Here is a 14,942-nt window from a genome sequence, read left to right on the forward strand (position 1 = left end):
CCTTCAAGAATCTTGGAAAAATAATACTTAAAGGAATTAAATAATCCCTTTTTCTCTTTCTCACTGCTTTGTTTTAAATTTGTAAATAATACTCTTTGATTTCAAACTGTCATGAAAATTTCTGGGCAATAAGTTCAGGTATATATATATCTATATATATGACTCTAGAAGTATGCATATTTTGTATTGAAATTTTTTAGTGATATTTAGTGCTCAACTCAGGAAAACTCATGGTTACACTATTGAGGAAACACATGAACCACCAACGACCTTCTAAGCGGCATGGTGTTCCAATTCTCCGTCCCTTTCTTGGATTCTCTTCCTTTGCTCGTACTATTTTATTCAGCCGCTCTGCCCCTGCTTATTCGCTTTCCGCCTTCACTAAATCACCAGGTTTTGTTACTTCTTCCCTCTCTGTCTTTTCCATTTTTTTTTCTGACATCATCTCATTTTCTAAGACTCCGTTCCTGAGCCAAATCCCACTAAATGTCTTTAACATGTCAAATTGGAAGTAGTAGATGAAGTCGAGGAACAAGAAGTAAGAGAACTGCTTCTGCATGTTTTACATCCTAATTTATTATGATTTGGAGCTAACACTTGATATTGTCTGTGCTTGGAAAGGTTGACATGGTACATGCAGATTTTGGGTTCTTTGACCCCAAGCTGGGGGATTTCAGTGGGGTGAAGCTCCTTCTTCACAATTACCTCGACAACAAGCCATGGGACCTCAGTGGTTTTGTGGATTTGATCTTGGAGCAGACGACTGATGGTACAGTTGTCAAATTGGATGAGCAAGATGAAGTAGGACATACAGACGACGATGATGATGATGATGCAGGACCTTTTGGTGTTATCACTGCTCTTAATCTGCAAAGATACCAGGTCATATTTAGTAAACCTATGCTACCTTTTGCTTTGCTCATTTTTTGTACTGCAATCTGAAGTTTTATTATTCCCAACATCACAGATGCATTAAGGAACTCCCAGAGTTCTTGCTTGAAGCATGTACTGAGGAAACCACAAAGAAAAAGCTGAAGACATATTTGGAACGACAAGCAGGTGATGTGGGCCTTTTAGTTTCTCAACGCTTTGTCAACTGCCCCTACCAGTTAGTGCCTCCATTGTATGATGCATTGTTTGATGAGATATCATGGGCAACTGAAGATGAGGTTAAGTAACAAACGGCTGTACATTGTTTAAAATATCTTTAAAATTACATTTGTCTTTTTGTTATTTATACTTCTACTTGTTTCCTTCAGCCAATGCAGGAGCTTAGGGACTCCTTCTGTTTCAAGTATTATGTGTTGGTTACTAGAATTTTTGAGGTAGATTGATTGCCTTATTTTTGAATATAAAGATTGATTGTCGTGTTAGTTTGCATTATCATTTTTGGTGGTTGGTCGTCAATAATTGTAGCCAAGATAAAGAATAGTTAGTGTGTTTTTTCTCATGAAGTAGTAACAGCTACGGTCATTGTTAGAGATGCCTCACAAGTGTACACAAGCCACTATTTTCTTTGGATCTTCTCAATAGCCATATGTTTTATTTCATGCCATTTCCAGAATGATTTTTAGCTTCTTTTTTTGTTCTCAACCTCAGAGCAAAACCATCAACCAAAGCAAGGCAAACTTGAAGGGTGATGATGATTTTAGCGACTCTATAATATATACCAAGCCAGAGGATGAGATTTTTCGAGAGGTACTATGGCAGTAAGTTAAATTGCAAAGTTTACTGCCAAAATCTCTCACATTCTTTCTCTCTCGATTCATTTACTTTTGCATTGCGTGCTGTGAGGCTGCCCCCCAGTAAGGTATGCATGGTGTTTAGTTGCATTGAACCATTACTCGTTTCTTACTAAGCATTTAACAATATGAAAATGTTTTCAATGTTCTATATGTTACTGGCATTTGGTGGATATATGCTACTCTATATTCCATATTAGCATTGCCACTTTATCTTATGATACCTAGCAATCAGTTAATATCACATAATGCATTTCTGACAAAGAAAAGCAAATTTAATAAACTTTGCTCTTTTAGTATTTCAAGTGTCTTATCATCTAAGTCTATTAAAATTTTAAAGGTTAAGTAAGAAGGTTTTATATTGCTCCATTTTGTGATGACAGATACAAAAAGTTTGTTCTATACTACAGATGAAGAACTACAAGGAGAAGGGGCTGGCCATGGTTATAGATGCTAGCGAAGTTTCTAAGATTCGAGAGAAGTTGAACTGTTTACTGACTGAATGTTGACACTCGCAAGAACTAGGCCCACATCAAAATCTGTCCAACTATTTATAATTTTCCTTAAGCAGGTAAACCAATTTGCAGTTTATCCAGCCTAGCATGGCAAATCAGTTGAAGATTTTTGTGGCCCTGGTCAACATCGCACTCCTTTTCTGACATTTATCCATGCAGCAGTGATGGGCTTTTTAATCTGTTTCTTTCAGATTGACAGTTTTTTTCTTAATTTTCAAAAACAAAATTGTAATGTTTATCTGTTCCAGATCAGAAGTTTTTTTTCCCATTATCCATTTCTTGTTTACCTTTGCAAAATGGATTTTGTACCTGTCTTGTGATAGTAGGGGATTTGTTCGTTTGCAAATTTTTGAGCTGGAATTCTCCTTTCGCCTTTCGAGTTCTCCTCGTTTCTTCTCGCCGAGTAAAGTTGATAACGCTAAATACAATTCGATAAGATACTCTGTTTTGAATGGATTTTTAAAATGAACGTTGGAGAAAACTTTAAAATGACAAATAAATGTAACATTCGGTTTTGAGATCTTATCAAATTTACTTTGACTAGTGTTGCCAAACCATTTAATGGCCCGAAGACGATAATTAATTTGTTGTATTCGCGTTCGATCATTCATTCGGGCACTAAATCAAACAGCTCAGGTAGCTCACCAAGGAGGGCATATATACATAGTCTTGTACTTGCTTCTTCCATGGCCGCTGTGCAATCCGATCCCAATCATCCTTCTTCCAGTGTGGCTCTGTACTTTCATGTCCGCCTGCCAGAGTTGGCCTACCATCCCCATCTTCTCGCTGCAGCTCAATTCAAGCATGATCCAGTGCTCTCCTCCCACCTAACGTTACTGCTGATTGAATCCGTCGCCTTGGCTTCTTCTACACTCATGCGCATGGGCGTGGGGCGAGCGTAATTAACGCCGTCCACCATGGCTGTGGTAATCGATCGCCTCCATTACTGCGCTTCTTACCCCCAACTGCCTTCTTCAATGAATGAATAATTGGATCGCCGAGACGGGCGGCATCCGAATGTGCGTCGAGCAAGCGCATCGATGGAAGGAAATAAAAGAAGATGCGCCGAGAAGTGAACGATTTACTGAACAGTTTACAAATACTTACTGAACAATTTCTGATAAAAGTAGTAACAATTTATAGAACAAATATTACTGATCAGTTTCCATATAGTTAATTTTATGTGTGTATATAACTGATCTCGTGAATATGGTTTTAAGTATGAAATCTTGGTTTTATGAAGATAAGGAGGCGCCTTGGAAGAAATTTGCTTACTTCATGTTGAGGGTGACCACACGCACTTAAATATTCATCTTCCTTACAATGCAATTGGGATTTTTAATGTATATATTGATCTTCTAATAATCAAGAATTTTCTCAATATGTATGCGTGCTATATCAAAAAGTAACTTCTATTTGCTCACGTAGTACCATTACTAATATTCGATATCCATCTTGTAGACTACATACATTCTTCACTCACTATCCATCAAAATTCCCATAGAGATAAATGCCCTATTCTTTAGACACGAGTTTAAATATAGTTAAATCGAGTCGAGTCGAGCTGAACTTATAAAATCTAGAGTATAAATGGGCAACACAATGTAATTCCATGATGCCTTCATGTGTTGTGTTGCTGCGCACCATCAAGGCCTTCACTTTTTTTTTTCCTTCAAAACTTTTACTGCGGTCCCTCTCGTTTATTTATCTCTATCATTATACCTTTACCCTTTTGTCTAAGTCCGACTTTAAATGCCCCGTTACTGCTATATATAAGCTCCCCTTTTCCTTTTCACCATCAAAGACCTTTAAATGATTGAGACAGGTCCTCTTATGTAATAACTTCTTGGCTTCTTTCTCACAACGATCACTAAAAAGAGATGACAATTCACCTGAGATATAGAATTCTATCGGCGAAACAACTAAATTCGACCGACTCATCGACCGACCACCTTGACGGTTCGTCTAGCTTGACCGCCCCAACTTATTGAACTTGCTTGTTCCACACAATTAATTATATGATTCCTAACAAAAATTGACATCCGTATCGATCACATTTCCCAACCTTTTCTTTTGTGATTTTTTGGACAAAAACTTGCTAATCAGTCCTCGTCATAATGCCGTTCTCCCACAGTGATCCATTGATTCTTGTTCATATTTACGTGCCAATTGGTCCACATTCACCTCGTCTGCTTTAACTAATATGATTAGGTTGTGGTCCATAAAAGGCCAACCCGACATGCCCAATTCTATCGCTAATTTATACCATCAGACACGAAATATGGCCATCCCCACCACATCATCTTAACATTTATTCGGTCCCCCATGAATTGATACCTCAAAGCCACACCATCCGATCCAAATCGGACGACCCGTGTGCCATTTCTCCGGCACGTAACGAAATTATTTTCATTCTCAACCTTCCATTTTTTCCCCTCCTCTATCGAACCTAATTTGTTCCTTTTAACCCCTCACGGAATTGATCATTGTCAAACATCTATATTCTCTCAAATTTTGAAGAAAGAAATAACATCCTTTTTTTTTTAAGAAATAAGGGAAAGAAACTTTTTTCCTTCAACTAGTATAGGAATCTAATCAAAGGAATGGATTCGGGGCGACTAAGTTCTCTATTTAACATTTTGAAGGGATGCTTTTATCTTTTATTCTAGTAAGCATATGACGTGTACAAAAGTAATATTTGAAAAGCGATAAAATATAAATTAAAATATCAACCTTCACGTAAGTAGGTACCATATAGTTGTGTGTATGTCTATGTGTCTGGAGTATCAAAAACTTATAAAATATATCCATAACTAAGGTTGTATAAAGATTCGTTTAGTTTACAAATTCATACCAAGAAAAGTTCCCTTGATGTAAGCTAGCAAATGTGATTGCACAAAATGATTTTGATTCACAACTTTTAGTATCTTCTATAAGTTGTTGGAGTAATGGAGCAATGCTTGACCCTCCAATGGATAACCAAGGAATCTAAGGTTCGAGTTTCAGCTATGACGTATAGGGATGTTTCCTCTAGTGAAAAATGGACCAATAACCTTTTAAGATCAAAGTTGTTCATTGTCACTAAGAATTGAAAATTTTCATACATTATTTGATCTTCTATCTATTGAATAGTGTATTTGAAAAAACAACTTTAACAATAGCATGGTCTTCTTTTTTCAATCTTAAAGATATACTTTAGTATGCCTAGTATCTAACTAATCTCAATCTACTAGGACATTGTGCTTATCTAATCTTAGTTCAACTTTGACCTAGTAGAATCTCTACTTGCCCAACTTCAAGCCAATCTTGATTCACTAAAACCTTCCTTTGGCTAGAGTACACTTTTAGGATTTGACTATAGTTCACTCTTTTAAAATTTCAATATCTACTAAGAATACAGTCACTCTTAATTTGTCTAGACTTCAACTCTCTTGATCTAACCCACATAGACTTATTGTCAACTAAGTGTTTGATCAATCTTGATTAAAAATTATTAGGACCAAAAGAATTCATACATCTCTACAATGGTATAGTCCACTTTAAGTCTAAGTCCTCATGAATTTATTTTTTGACTCTACCCAAAAGATCTCATACCAATGAAGATATTTTTATCTTTAAAAATCATGATCTTTTCTATATATTTTTAATGTGAGACTTTTATTATATTCTAAACAATCCTCCATTCAAAGGAAGGACCACCATTACGGTGGAGATGGAGGATATAGTCCCTTGTTCCGTGCAAAAATAGCCCCTGTTTGAATTCCTAGATCCGCCACTACATCCGATCACTCTTAAGCTGCTCCAAGCCTCCCCTCAAGTATCTGATTACTCTTGACCGCTCTTGGTCTCTCCTCAACCTCATTTAAGACCACCTCATGTGACATCTGATTTAAATCATGACTCTTATGCTATTTGTTAGGACCAAAATAATTCACGTATTTTTATAATGATATTATATTGTCCACTTTAGACTTAAATCTTTATGATTTTAATTTTAGGTTGTATCGAAAATGCCTTATACTAGTAGAATCTTTTTTATGTATTTGATTGTATTCCCAACAAAAAAATATATAGATTTTATCAACCTTAACCTATTTCTTAACCTATACTTGATATTATTTTTTAACATATTTATTTTACTAGGCTCAAACTTGTGACCATAAGATTGATAGTCTTGCATTCTATTGATTGTGTTAGACAATATATTGCTCAAAACACATATATTGTTCAAACACAAGATATCATTCTACCAAACTATGGTCAAATCAGACCCGGAGAGAGAGGGCAACTATAGATATGTATGGTGTGTAAGAAAAGATGACCAGAGGGCATCAATGAAGAGAGGACAATAGACAACTAGGGAATGTAAAATATAGCACTAGCTAGAGTTACATTGTTGTATAAGTTGAATCTATGGCAACATACAATGCATCATCTTAAATGCCAAAATCAACCCACAATACTTCGAAATTTTGTAAAAGCAATTCAATCATAATAGGTCCCTCATAAATGCCTAAATAATCAATCTCATATTGTAAAGGAAACCATTTTGTGATAATCACTCATAATGTAACTTGAAACTATAGTAAATGTCATTGTAACTTGCCACTAGAGATGCCCTTTTTTTAAATGTCAGTGGTTGATTTGCGCATGCTCAGCTTGTCATATTCATTTTAACTAGCCCACCCAACCATTTGTCCAATTTGATTGTTGGCGCTCAATCCTCTCAGTCTAACCTAGTTGGTTTGACTAACTCACCTGACTAATTAGTTTGCCTACTTCAGTCCTATCATATATACTAAAATATTTTTTCGATATATGTTAATATTTGATAGACATGAAAAGAAAATTTATGCCTCTTAAAGCTAGCTATGAATGGATAGAATGGAATAAATCACTCCTTAAAATGGATCTTTTCATTCATTTTTTGTCTATCGAACCATAGAGGAAATGAACTAATTCAAATTTCATTTTTGTTCCACCCTTAAATTGTCCATTAAATCATTCTCCTTTTCCCTAATTTTAGGACAACTACTTTCAATTATATATTAATTATTGGACTACAATCACTAAGAGTTATTGGTATTTTTTGGTATTTTTTTTCAAAAAAATAAAATGAATATAATAAGATATAATGAGATAATTATTAAGATAAAAGATAACGAGTTGTCTGAAACTGAGAGTTATATATTTAGAATTTTTTTAATAAAAAGATAAAGAGATTGAGAGAAATATCTTATATATAATACAATTAGGATGGTTGAAATGAAGAAAAGTATCGAATATTCTATGTGATCGTAAAAAAAAGTTCTATAAAATGACAGATAGACTTATTACGTTATATGTAACTGAATATTGTGCTATGATTCGAGTGCATGTGTAGAAGATAAGAGTTGTAAAGATAAGAATATTATGATGGATGAATGAATATACGAGGATGGACAGGATAATAAAAAAAAATATTAGAGAAAAAAAATTAGGGTTACATATAGAGAAAAAACTTCGAAAGACATGTTTAAGATAATACAAATATATACTTAAACAACCACTAATCTTCTATAAATATGTACATCAAACGAGAAAAGAGGAAGACTAAAAAAAACTTAGTTAGCAATAATAAAATAAAATTTATTTAAATATAGATAATGATATAGTAGGAAATTGAGTCTAATGGCGAAAAATACTCCATATAGTTGATATCCAACTAGTAAGATAATGCTTAGTTGTTGTTGGATTATTTATGGAGTTCAGATTATTCTTTGGTCCGTAATTCCTAATCTCTTTCTAGCCCTTTTCATAATTTACACATCGGATCACGGTTAGAATTCAGCCAAAATTAGCTACGATTTCCCTAAATTCACCTTTTCATCCAGGTTATAGTTTGGATCGAGTCAGGCGGCCAGAGGTCGTTGATGATGGGCGAACTGTATGGCACCGAGCATGGGGGCGACCCACCCACCGCCGGCTATCTCTAGCGGCCTGACTCGACCCAAACTACAACTTTGATGAGAAGGTGAATCCAAGAAAAAACACAGCTAATTTTAATCAGATTTTGATCGTGATCCGATGTGTGAATTACGGAAAGGATCCAAAAAATCAAAAATTACTGACAGGATCTCCCCCATCATGTGTGTTACTTAAAAATCAAAATAATAACATTTTAAAATATAAATAAATTTCTTTTTCCTAAAAAAACAAAGAAAAAAAAAACATAAGAAGAAAAAGAAAAAACAAAAAAAAAAACAAAGTGGAGGAGAGGTTAGAGCAGACAGGTGCCGTGGGGTCCCTCCGACCCCACCGTAATAACTCCGTCCTCCTCCTCCTTCTTATTCACAAGCTTTCTCATATTCAACCAAAGCACATAGACAATACTGGCAACGTTATATATATATATATATATATATATTTATTATCACCAATTATTATCATTAACCCAGCGTTACGGTGAGCTCTCATCTCCTTTTTTCCCATCCTATTAAGGCTTAATCGTGATTACAAGTCACGATCAGTCGCTGTCGTCGTGGGGAAGAGGGAGTCGTGTGGCACATGAACAACAGATTCCTCTGCTTAACTGGAATCCACTGTTCCCATTATTCTTTATATCTCACGGTAATACAGCACCCTCATTAGCTCAAGATCATCGCCATTTCCCTTTCTCGCAAGCAATTAAAGCCTAATTCGGTGGAGGTTGGCGGGTGTTTTATTTTGATTTATTTTTAAAAATTAAAAACAAAAAATAAAAAAATATTATTTTTCAATAGTTCGCACTGTGGGATCCGCGATAATCGCCCGTCACGTTCTACCCTACTCCGGTGGGGGCCCCTTCACGCCTGTCACAATGTGTTCTTGTCCCCCCTAATCTACTTCTTTTGTCTTTTCCCTTTCCCTGCAGGTAACAACAATAATACATATGCGAGATTAAACTGGATCGATCGGTAAATTACGGACAGTGCGTCTAGAACACTGTCTGGTGTATTTGCGTGCCGAACGATTCAATAATTCAGGGATAAGTGGGGAGGGGGAGGTGGTCGAGGTTCCAATATTCTGAAAGAGAGGAAAAAAGGGAGAAAATTCCGAAACTATACTTGAATTCTCCATGAAGCTCATCCATGGTGATGGAGGGCGGAAGGGTGTGTACGTGGATGGGGCCCGACACACCCCTCCCTTCCCTTCCGCCCGCCCCCATTTCAAACTGTAAGCTAGCCGAGGGAATCAATAATAATAAAGCGCAAATAAATTGGACAACTCTCGCTTAATTGTCCAATTATTAATGCTGTTAACCACAGGTCAAGCTAGCTTTATGTGCCTGGACAGCGAGACCTCTAATTTATTTACTCCAAGATATTTGCAACGCCTGCCTGCCTGTCTGCCTGTACTGTTATTATTAATCTTCCTTCTCTCTCTCTCCAACTCATCCATTTGATCTGGTTTCCCACTTCATTGAGTTGCATACGCACACGGTAGGGATGGAGGGAAGGATGACTCCATGGACATAGCCTAGTTGATATTTGAATGATAAATTACCATATGAGAGTATGATGTAATTTCTAGAGGAATAATTTTTTGAGGCAATGAAATTCTTCTAAGATGAAAAATACTTGAGATGAACGACTCACCTGGCCTCATGTCACATGGATGGATAGATCTAATATTGTGTGTGTGTTTTTTTTTTTTTTTGTTTTTGTTTTTATAGCCAGCATATATACTTTCTCTCTTTCCAGTTGTCCATGCTCCCAACTTTTTTATTCTTTCTTTTATTTTTCACTCCATGTACTGATTTCCTTTTACGATTTCAGATTGCTCCAATCCCCATTCGATCAGCCACCTCTCTCTCTTTCTCTCTCTCTCTCTCTCGCGCTTTCTCTTTCTCTCTCTTTTTTCTCTTTCTCTCCCCCTACTCAGCGCAAGGGGAGGGGAGGAAGGAGGAACAAGAGGGGAGAATTCATCAATCCCGCTCCTTTTGTTGCTAGCCGAGATCGCCGAGGCAGGGCCGCCCCACCATGCAGCAGAAGTCAGGAGAAGGCCTACAATTCCAGGCGGAGATGTCGGGTAGTCGACCTCAGGGGCTGGTCGAGTCCACACAGCCGCCGCCGCTGCCGGCGGCTCAACAGCTGGCGGAGACCCCCTCGCCGATCAGCTCCCGGCCTCCTCCTCCGCCGGCGCCAACTCCGGGCGCGGTCAATTTCGACGAGCTGGGTTCAGCCGTAGCAGGAGCTGTGGGGTTCCTGGACGACGAGGAGGCAGAGCGCGGCGGGCCCTCCGGAAGCCGGTGGCCTAAGCAGGAGACGCTGGCGCTGCTCAAGATCAGGTCGGAGATGGACGCTGCCTTCCGGGACGCCACCTTCAAGGGTCCTCTCTGGGAGGAAATCTCCAGGTAGTTAATTAAGCCAAACCAACATTACTCCCATCAAATTCTTCCGCGCAGCTCGGAAAACCTCCTAGCTCTTTTCCCCCACCCCGTCTCCTTCTTCCTCCCTCCCTCCCTTATAATTCTCCTTCCTCTGCTGCCATAATTGTGGTGTGAGAAAGACTCTTTAACGGTTTCCTTGGTATCTACTTCAAACAGCTGTGTTCACGCATGTAAAGAAAAACCAAACGACTTTGAGAATTTCTCAGAAAACAGGTAGCTATGCGCCGATCTATGCTTGAATTCGTACCACGGAGTCCACAGCAGCGCCTGTAGCAGTGTGACTAGAGCTTCAAACGGATCCTGAAAGCAGAAAGAAAAAGGGCATATTATATATAAATTAAACGCGACACAGGGAGAGATATAGAGAGAGAGGAGGAGGAGGAGGAGGAGGAAGATCAGAATTTCCTTTTCCCCTATTATTGCCTTCAATTCCTCTCCCAATGCTTTTTCCTCCTTCAAGTTTACATTTATTTCTTCCCTGAATTCCATGGAACAGCTTCATCAATCCCAACCTAACTACAGTGGGAGAGATTTTTCGGACACGGAGAATAGTAATACAAAACGCATGCATACTCCTGATTAATGCAGCTATCGAGGTGAATTTATTTTATGCTTAGTTTGCTTCCTGACCTTTCTCTCACCACTAGTCCTGAGATTGTTTATTGTTTGAGGTCATAATCGACATATGATTCAGGTAGGTGCTCTTTGTCTGGGTTACCCTTTGTCTGGATATACGCCCGGCATCACACTCTCATCAAATTCTCTCCTCTCCCTCCTCCTCCTCCTCCTCTTAATTAATTCTCTGTTTAGTTTAATGAGATCTAATAGTTTAATTTGTTCTTCTCGCCGTGTAATTGAGGTTGGTTGTTGGCGGTGGTGGTGGTCAGGAAGCTAGCAGAGTTGGGATACAAGAGGAGCTCGAAGAAGTGCAAGGAGAAATTTGAGAACGTGCACAAGTACTACAAGCGCACTAAAGAAGGCCGTGCCGGCCGCCAGGACGGGAAGACCTACCGCTTCTTCACCCAGCTCGAGGCTCTCCATGGCAGAAGTGGGGGAGGCGACGCCACCACGTCCACTGCCATCGCCGCCCAGCCGATAACTGCCGAACCGCCCGCCACATTTAGCTTTACTACGCCTCCCATGTCGGCGCCGCCAGCTGCTACGAGAATTCAACCGTTTCCCATCTCAGCCGCCGCCCCTCCGCTTGTCCTCACGCCGACGAGGCTCGTCCCCGAGATTAGCCAGCAGCGACTCTCGAGCTCGACGGCCGTGGCCGGAATTAGCTTCTCGTCCAACTCTTCCTTTTCTTCTTCGTCGGACTCCGACTCGGATGAGGAGATGGCGGAGGCCGGCGGCAACGCAGAGGAACGGAAGAGGAAGCGGGGAAGTACTGGCCGACCGGCTCGGCGGCAAATGATGGCTTTCTTCGAGGGATTGATGAGACAGGTAATGGAGCGGCAGGAGGCCATGCAACAGCGCTTCCTGGAGGCGATCGAGAAAAGAGAACAGGAAAGAATGAAGCGAGAAGAGGCATGGCTCCTGCAGGAGATTGCGCGGCTCAGCCGCGAGCAGGAGCTGCTCGTTCAGGAGCGCGCCATGGCGGCATCTCGCGACGCGGCGGTTATATCCTACCTTCAGAAGATCACCGGCCAGTCCATTACGCTTCCCACCATACCGTCGGCGACTACCCTTCCGCTGGCCACCTCCGTGGTAGCTCTAACTTCTCTCCCTTCACATAATCCTCCTCCTGCGCCACCTCCGCCATCGAATCCGCCGCAGCCACCGCCATCTTTGCAGAAACATGAAGCCGCGCAACGTTCTACTGAAATCACCATTCAGACCTCCCCGGCATCGCATCTTGCCCCCATTAACTCTGAGCAGCAAGAAGGCCGCGGGCCAGGAAGTGGTGGCTTTGACGCGCCGGCTTCGTCGTCGAGGTGGCCCAAGACGGAGGTCCATGCGCTGATCAAGCTCCGGAGTGAACTTGAATCGAGGTACCAAGAAGCCGGACCAAAAGGCCCTCTTTGGGACGAGATCTCCTCCTCAATGCAGCGCCTCGGCTACAACCGCAACTCCAAGAGATGCAAGGAGAAGTGGGAGAACATCAACAAGTACTTCAAGAAGGTGAAGGATAGCAACAAGAAGCGGCAGGAGGACTCTAAGACCTGCCCTTATTTCGACCAATTGGACGCTCTTTACCGCCGGAAGCAATTCGGCAGTGCCGCCGGCGGCAGCAGAAGCTTGGCAGCTCAACAGCAGCAGGAGCATTTAGATACCAATCCCACAAAAGAATACTTACCCCTACAATTACATCCTCCGGCGCCTCAGGATCACGGAAAGAATGAAAAAACAAACGACGGAAATTCAGACACCGGAGGAGCAGTACAAGTTCCAACTAGTAATGGTGGCCACACACCCAGTTTCATCGAGGAAGGAATGAAGAAGGTAAGCAACTGCTTCAGTACCGCTTAATCGTATATTTCTAAAATATATATACGTATATGATGCATTTAGATTCTTCCATTTGAAGCCAGAAGACATTGTGAAAGAGCTAATTATGGAACAAAGGCAGCAACAAGGGATGGTGGATGTGGACTACGATAAGATGGACGACGAGACTGACAGCGAAAATCTTGACCAAGCTGACGACGACGACGACGACGACGACGACGACGATGACGACGACGAGGACAGTAAGAAACAGTACAAGATACAGTTTCAGCGTCCTAACGGCGGAAACGGGACTGCGGCAACCACCACCACGACGGCGGCAGCCGCAGCAAGTTCCTTCTTGGCTATGGTTCAGTAAATTTGGTACCTTCAACCAGTTCCCCCCATGTTACCCGCACTGTAGCATAAACTATACGTTTTGTTACCCCCAAACCCCATTCCGTTCTTGCCTTGATCGAAAGCCCTATCCTTTGCTATTCATTCATTTGTTATGTGCATGGAATAAGAATCCCCATTGAGCCAACGAAAGACGGCGGCGAACGTGGGTCAAACTGATGCATGCAATAAGCTCTCACAACTTCTCTTGATTATCCCTTACAAACGGCAGTAGAAACAGAGAGACGACGCAAAGTGAACAGGTGAATACAGCGCGAGCACTCAATCTGTTTTCTCCGTAAGTACTCTGCTCTATAGAATGACGTTTGGTCTGGTTGTTTCATTCTGTTTCAATCAAATTGTCACATCCAATTGGGTTCAGTGTATATCGTGGATATCAATCAGTCTGCATGTGTTCTCTGTTAAGATGTACAAACAATCCTCGCTCACATTTCTTATTATATTTATTTGAGATCCAGTGTTCTTTGCATCTGCGTTCTCTCCCTTTTCTCTTTACTTTACTGCTCTCCTGTAAGCAGCAGATTGTGAAGTCAGCAAAGTATATATCTGAAGATGGGAGTGTGCATGACGGTCGGTGAAGGAAGGTATGATTCTGACTATTAAATGGTGTTTTTTTTTCCTCATATTGGAGACCGTGAAGTGCAGGTAAGAGAGTGGGATGCCGATTGCAATGGCCAATTACCTATCGAGCCTTTTGCTTTCTTTTTTCGTGGGATACATTATTTTTTATTATTATTATTTTTTTGCCCTGAGAGCTCTGCTTTCTGGCATCGGCTGCACGCTAAATCATGGCATATAAAATGAGTCGACAAAGAAATGGGAGCGAATAAAATAAATGGTGAAAAGTGACTGCGACAGAGCCGTATGGCAATCGTTTCAGTGGCAGCACGTTGCCGGCGCTCCAGAGTTTGCTCTTTCTTTCTTTCTTTCTTTCTTTCTTTCGAAAGAAATAATACAGCGCTCTCGTCTCGTTTCCTTCCTCCTCATCGACCTCGTTCGTAATAAGAGGGCTCTGTGAGCACGACGACCGAGCACGATGGCTCCGTGGCTGCGTGCTCGCCATGGTGGCTTGGCAGTTTGGTGCTCAAAGGTCTCTCGTCCTTGACGTTGACCGATGAATTAATGACTTAGGAATATCATTAAAAAAAAGTCAGTAATATTAGTCAAAATCGGCGTTGAACTTCCTTAAAATGGTTCTCTCTTCTCTTTTCTTCTGTCTATAGGGACCGAGAAGCAAGGCACAAGGATGGCTCTGCTTGGCCTGTTTTGTGTGCTCGTTTTCTGATGTTGTTCCCTTGTTTGATTCTCGTCTTGGCCCGGAGCAATCCGGTTATTATATAAACAATGTCTTTATCATTTGAGCAATTTTTATGTTTGATAGTTTTTCTCATTGGAGAAGAGTCTTGCACAAAGGGGTTCAGGTCGGGA

The 14,942-nt window shown here is 40.5% G+C and overlaps 2 protein-coding genes and 1 long non-coding RNA gene across 5 annotated transcripts; 2 read left to right on the forward strand and 1 right to left on the reverse strand.

The window, feature by feature from the left end:
• Positions 1-496: 496 nt before the first annotated feature.
• Positions 497-2,589, forward strand: LOC122007983 (protein BCCIP homolog; the record flags this gene model as incomplete). Its single annotated transcript, XM_042563531.1, has 6 exons — positions 497-538; positions 622-883; positions 961-1,169; positions 1,260-1,325; positions 1,600-1,698; positions 2,126-2,589. Coding segments are annotated over 6 exons (804 nt in total), but the record flags the coding sequence as incomplete, so codon positions are not given.
• Positions 2,590-9,978: 7,389 nt separating this feature from the next.
• LOC122007985 lies at positions 9,979-11,555 on the reverse strand. The gene is made up of 2 exons (XR_006119161.1): positions 10,915-11,555; positions 9,979-10,823 (listed from the first exon to the last, which is right to left on the reverse strand). It is a non-coding gene; the product is annotated as an uncharacterized LOC122007985 (long non-coding RNA).
• Positions 9,989-13,983, forward strand: LOC122007984 (trihelix transcription factor GTL1-like). 3 transcript variants are annotated; one of them, XM_042563533.1, is made up of 3 exons: positions 9,989-10,631; positions 11,555-13,112; positions 13,182-13,347. In XM_042563533.1, exons 1-3 carry the CDS (start codon positions 10,258-10,260, stop codon positions 13,269-13,271), a joined length of 2,022 nt encoding a protein of 673 aa, XP_042419467.1. In that variant the 5' UTR covers positions 9,989-10,257; the 3' UTR covers positions 13,272-13,347. The 3 variants fall into 3 exon arrangements, with proteins under 3 accessions (XP_042419467.1, XP_042419468.1, XP_042419466.1); XM_042563534.1 differs by having other exon boundaries at positions 9,991-10,631; positions 13,202-13,347; XM_042563532.1 differs by having other exon boundaries at positions 9,992-10,631; positions 13,198-13,983.
• The last annotated feature ends 959 nt before the right edge of the window (positions 13,984-14,942 follow it).

This window comes from Zingiber officinale, chromosome 8A, assembly GCF_018446385.1.
Source record: "Zingiber officinale cultivar Zhangliang chromosome 8A, Zo_v1.1, whole genome shotgun sequence".
Classification (NCBI taxonomy): Eukaryota; Viridiplantae; Streptophyta; class Magnoliopsida; order Zingiberales; family Zingiberaceae; genus Zingiber; species Zingiber officinale.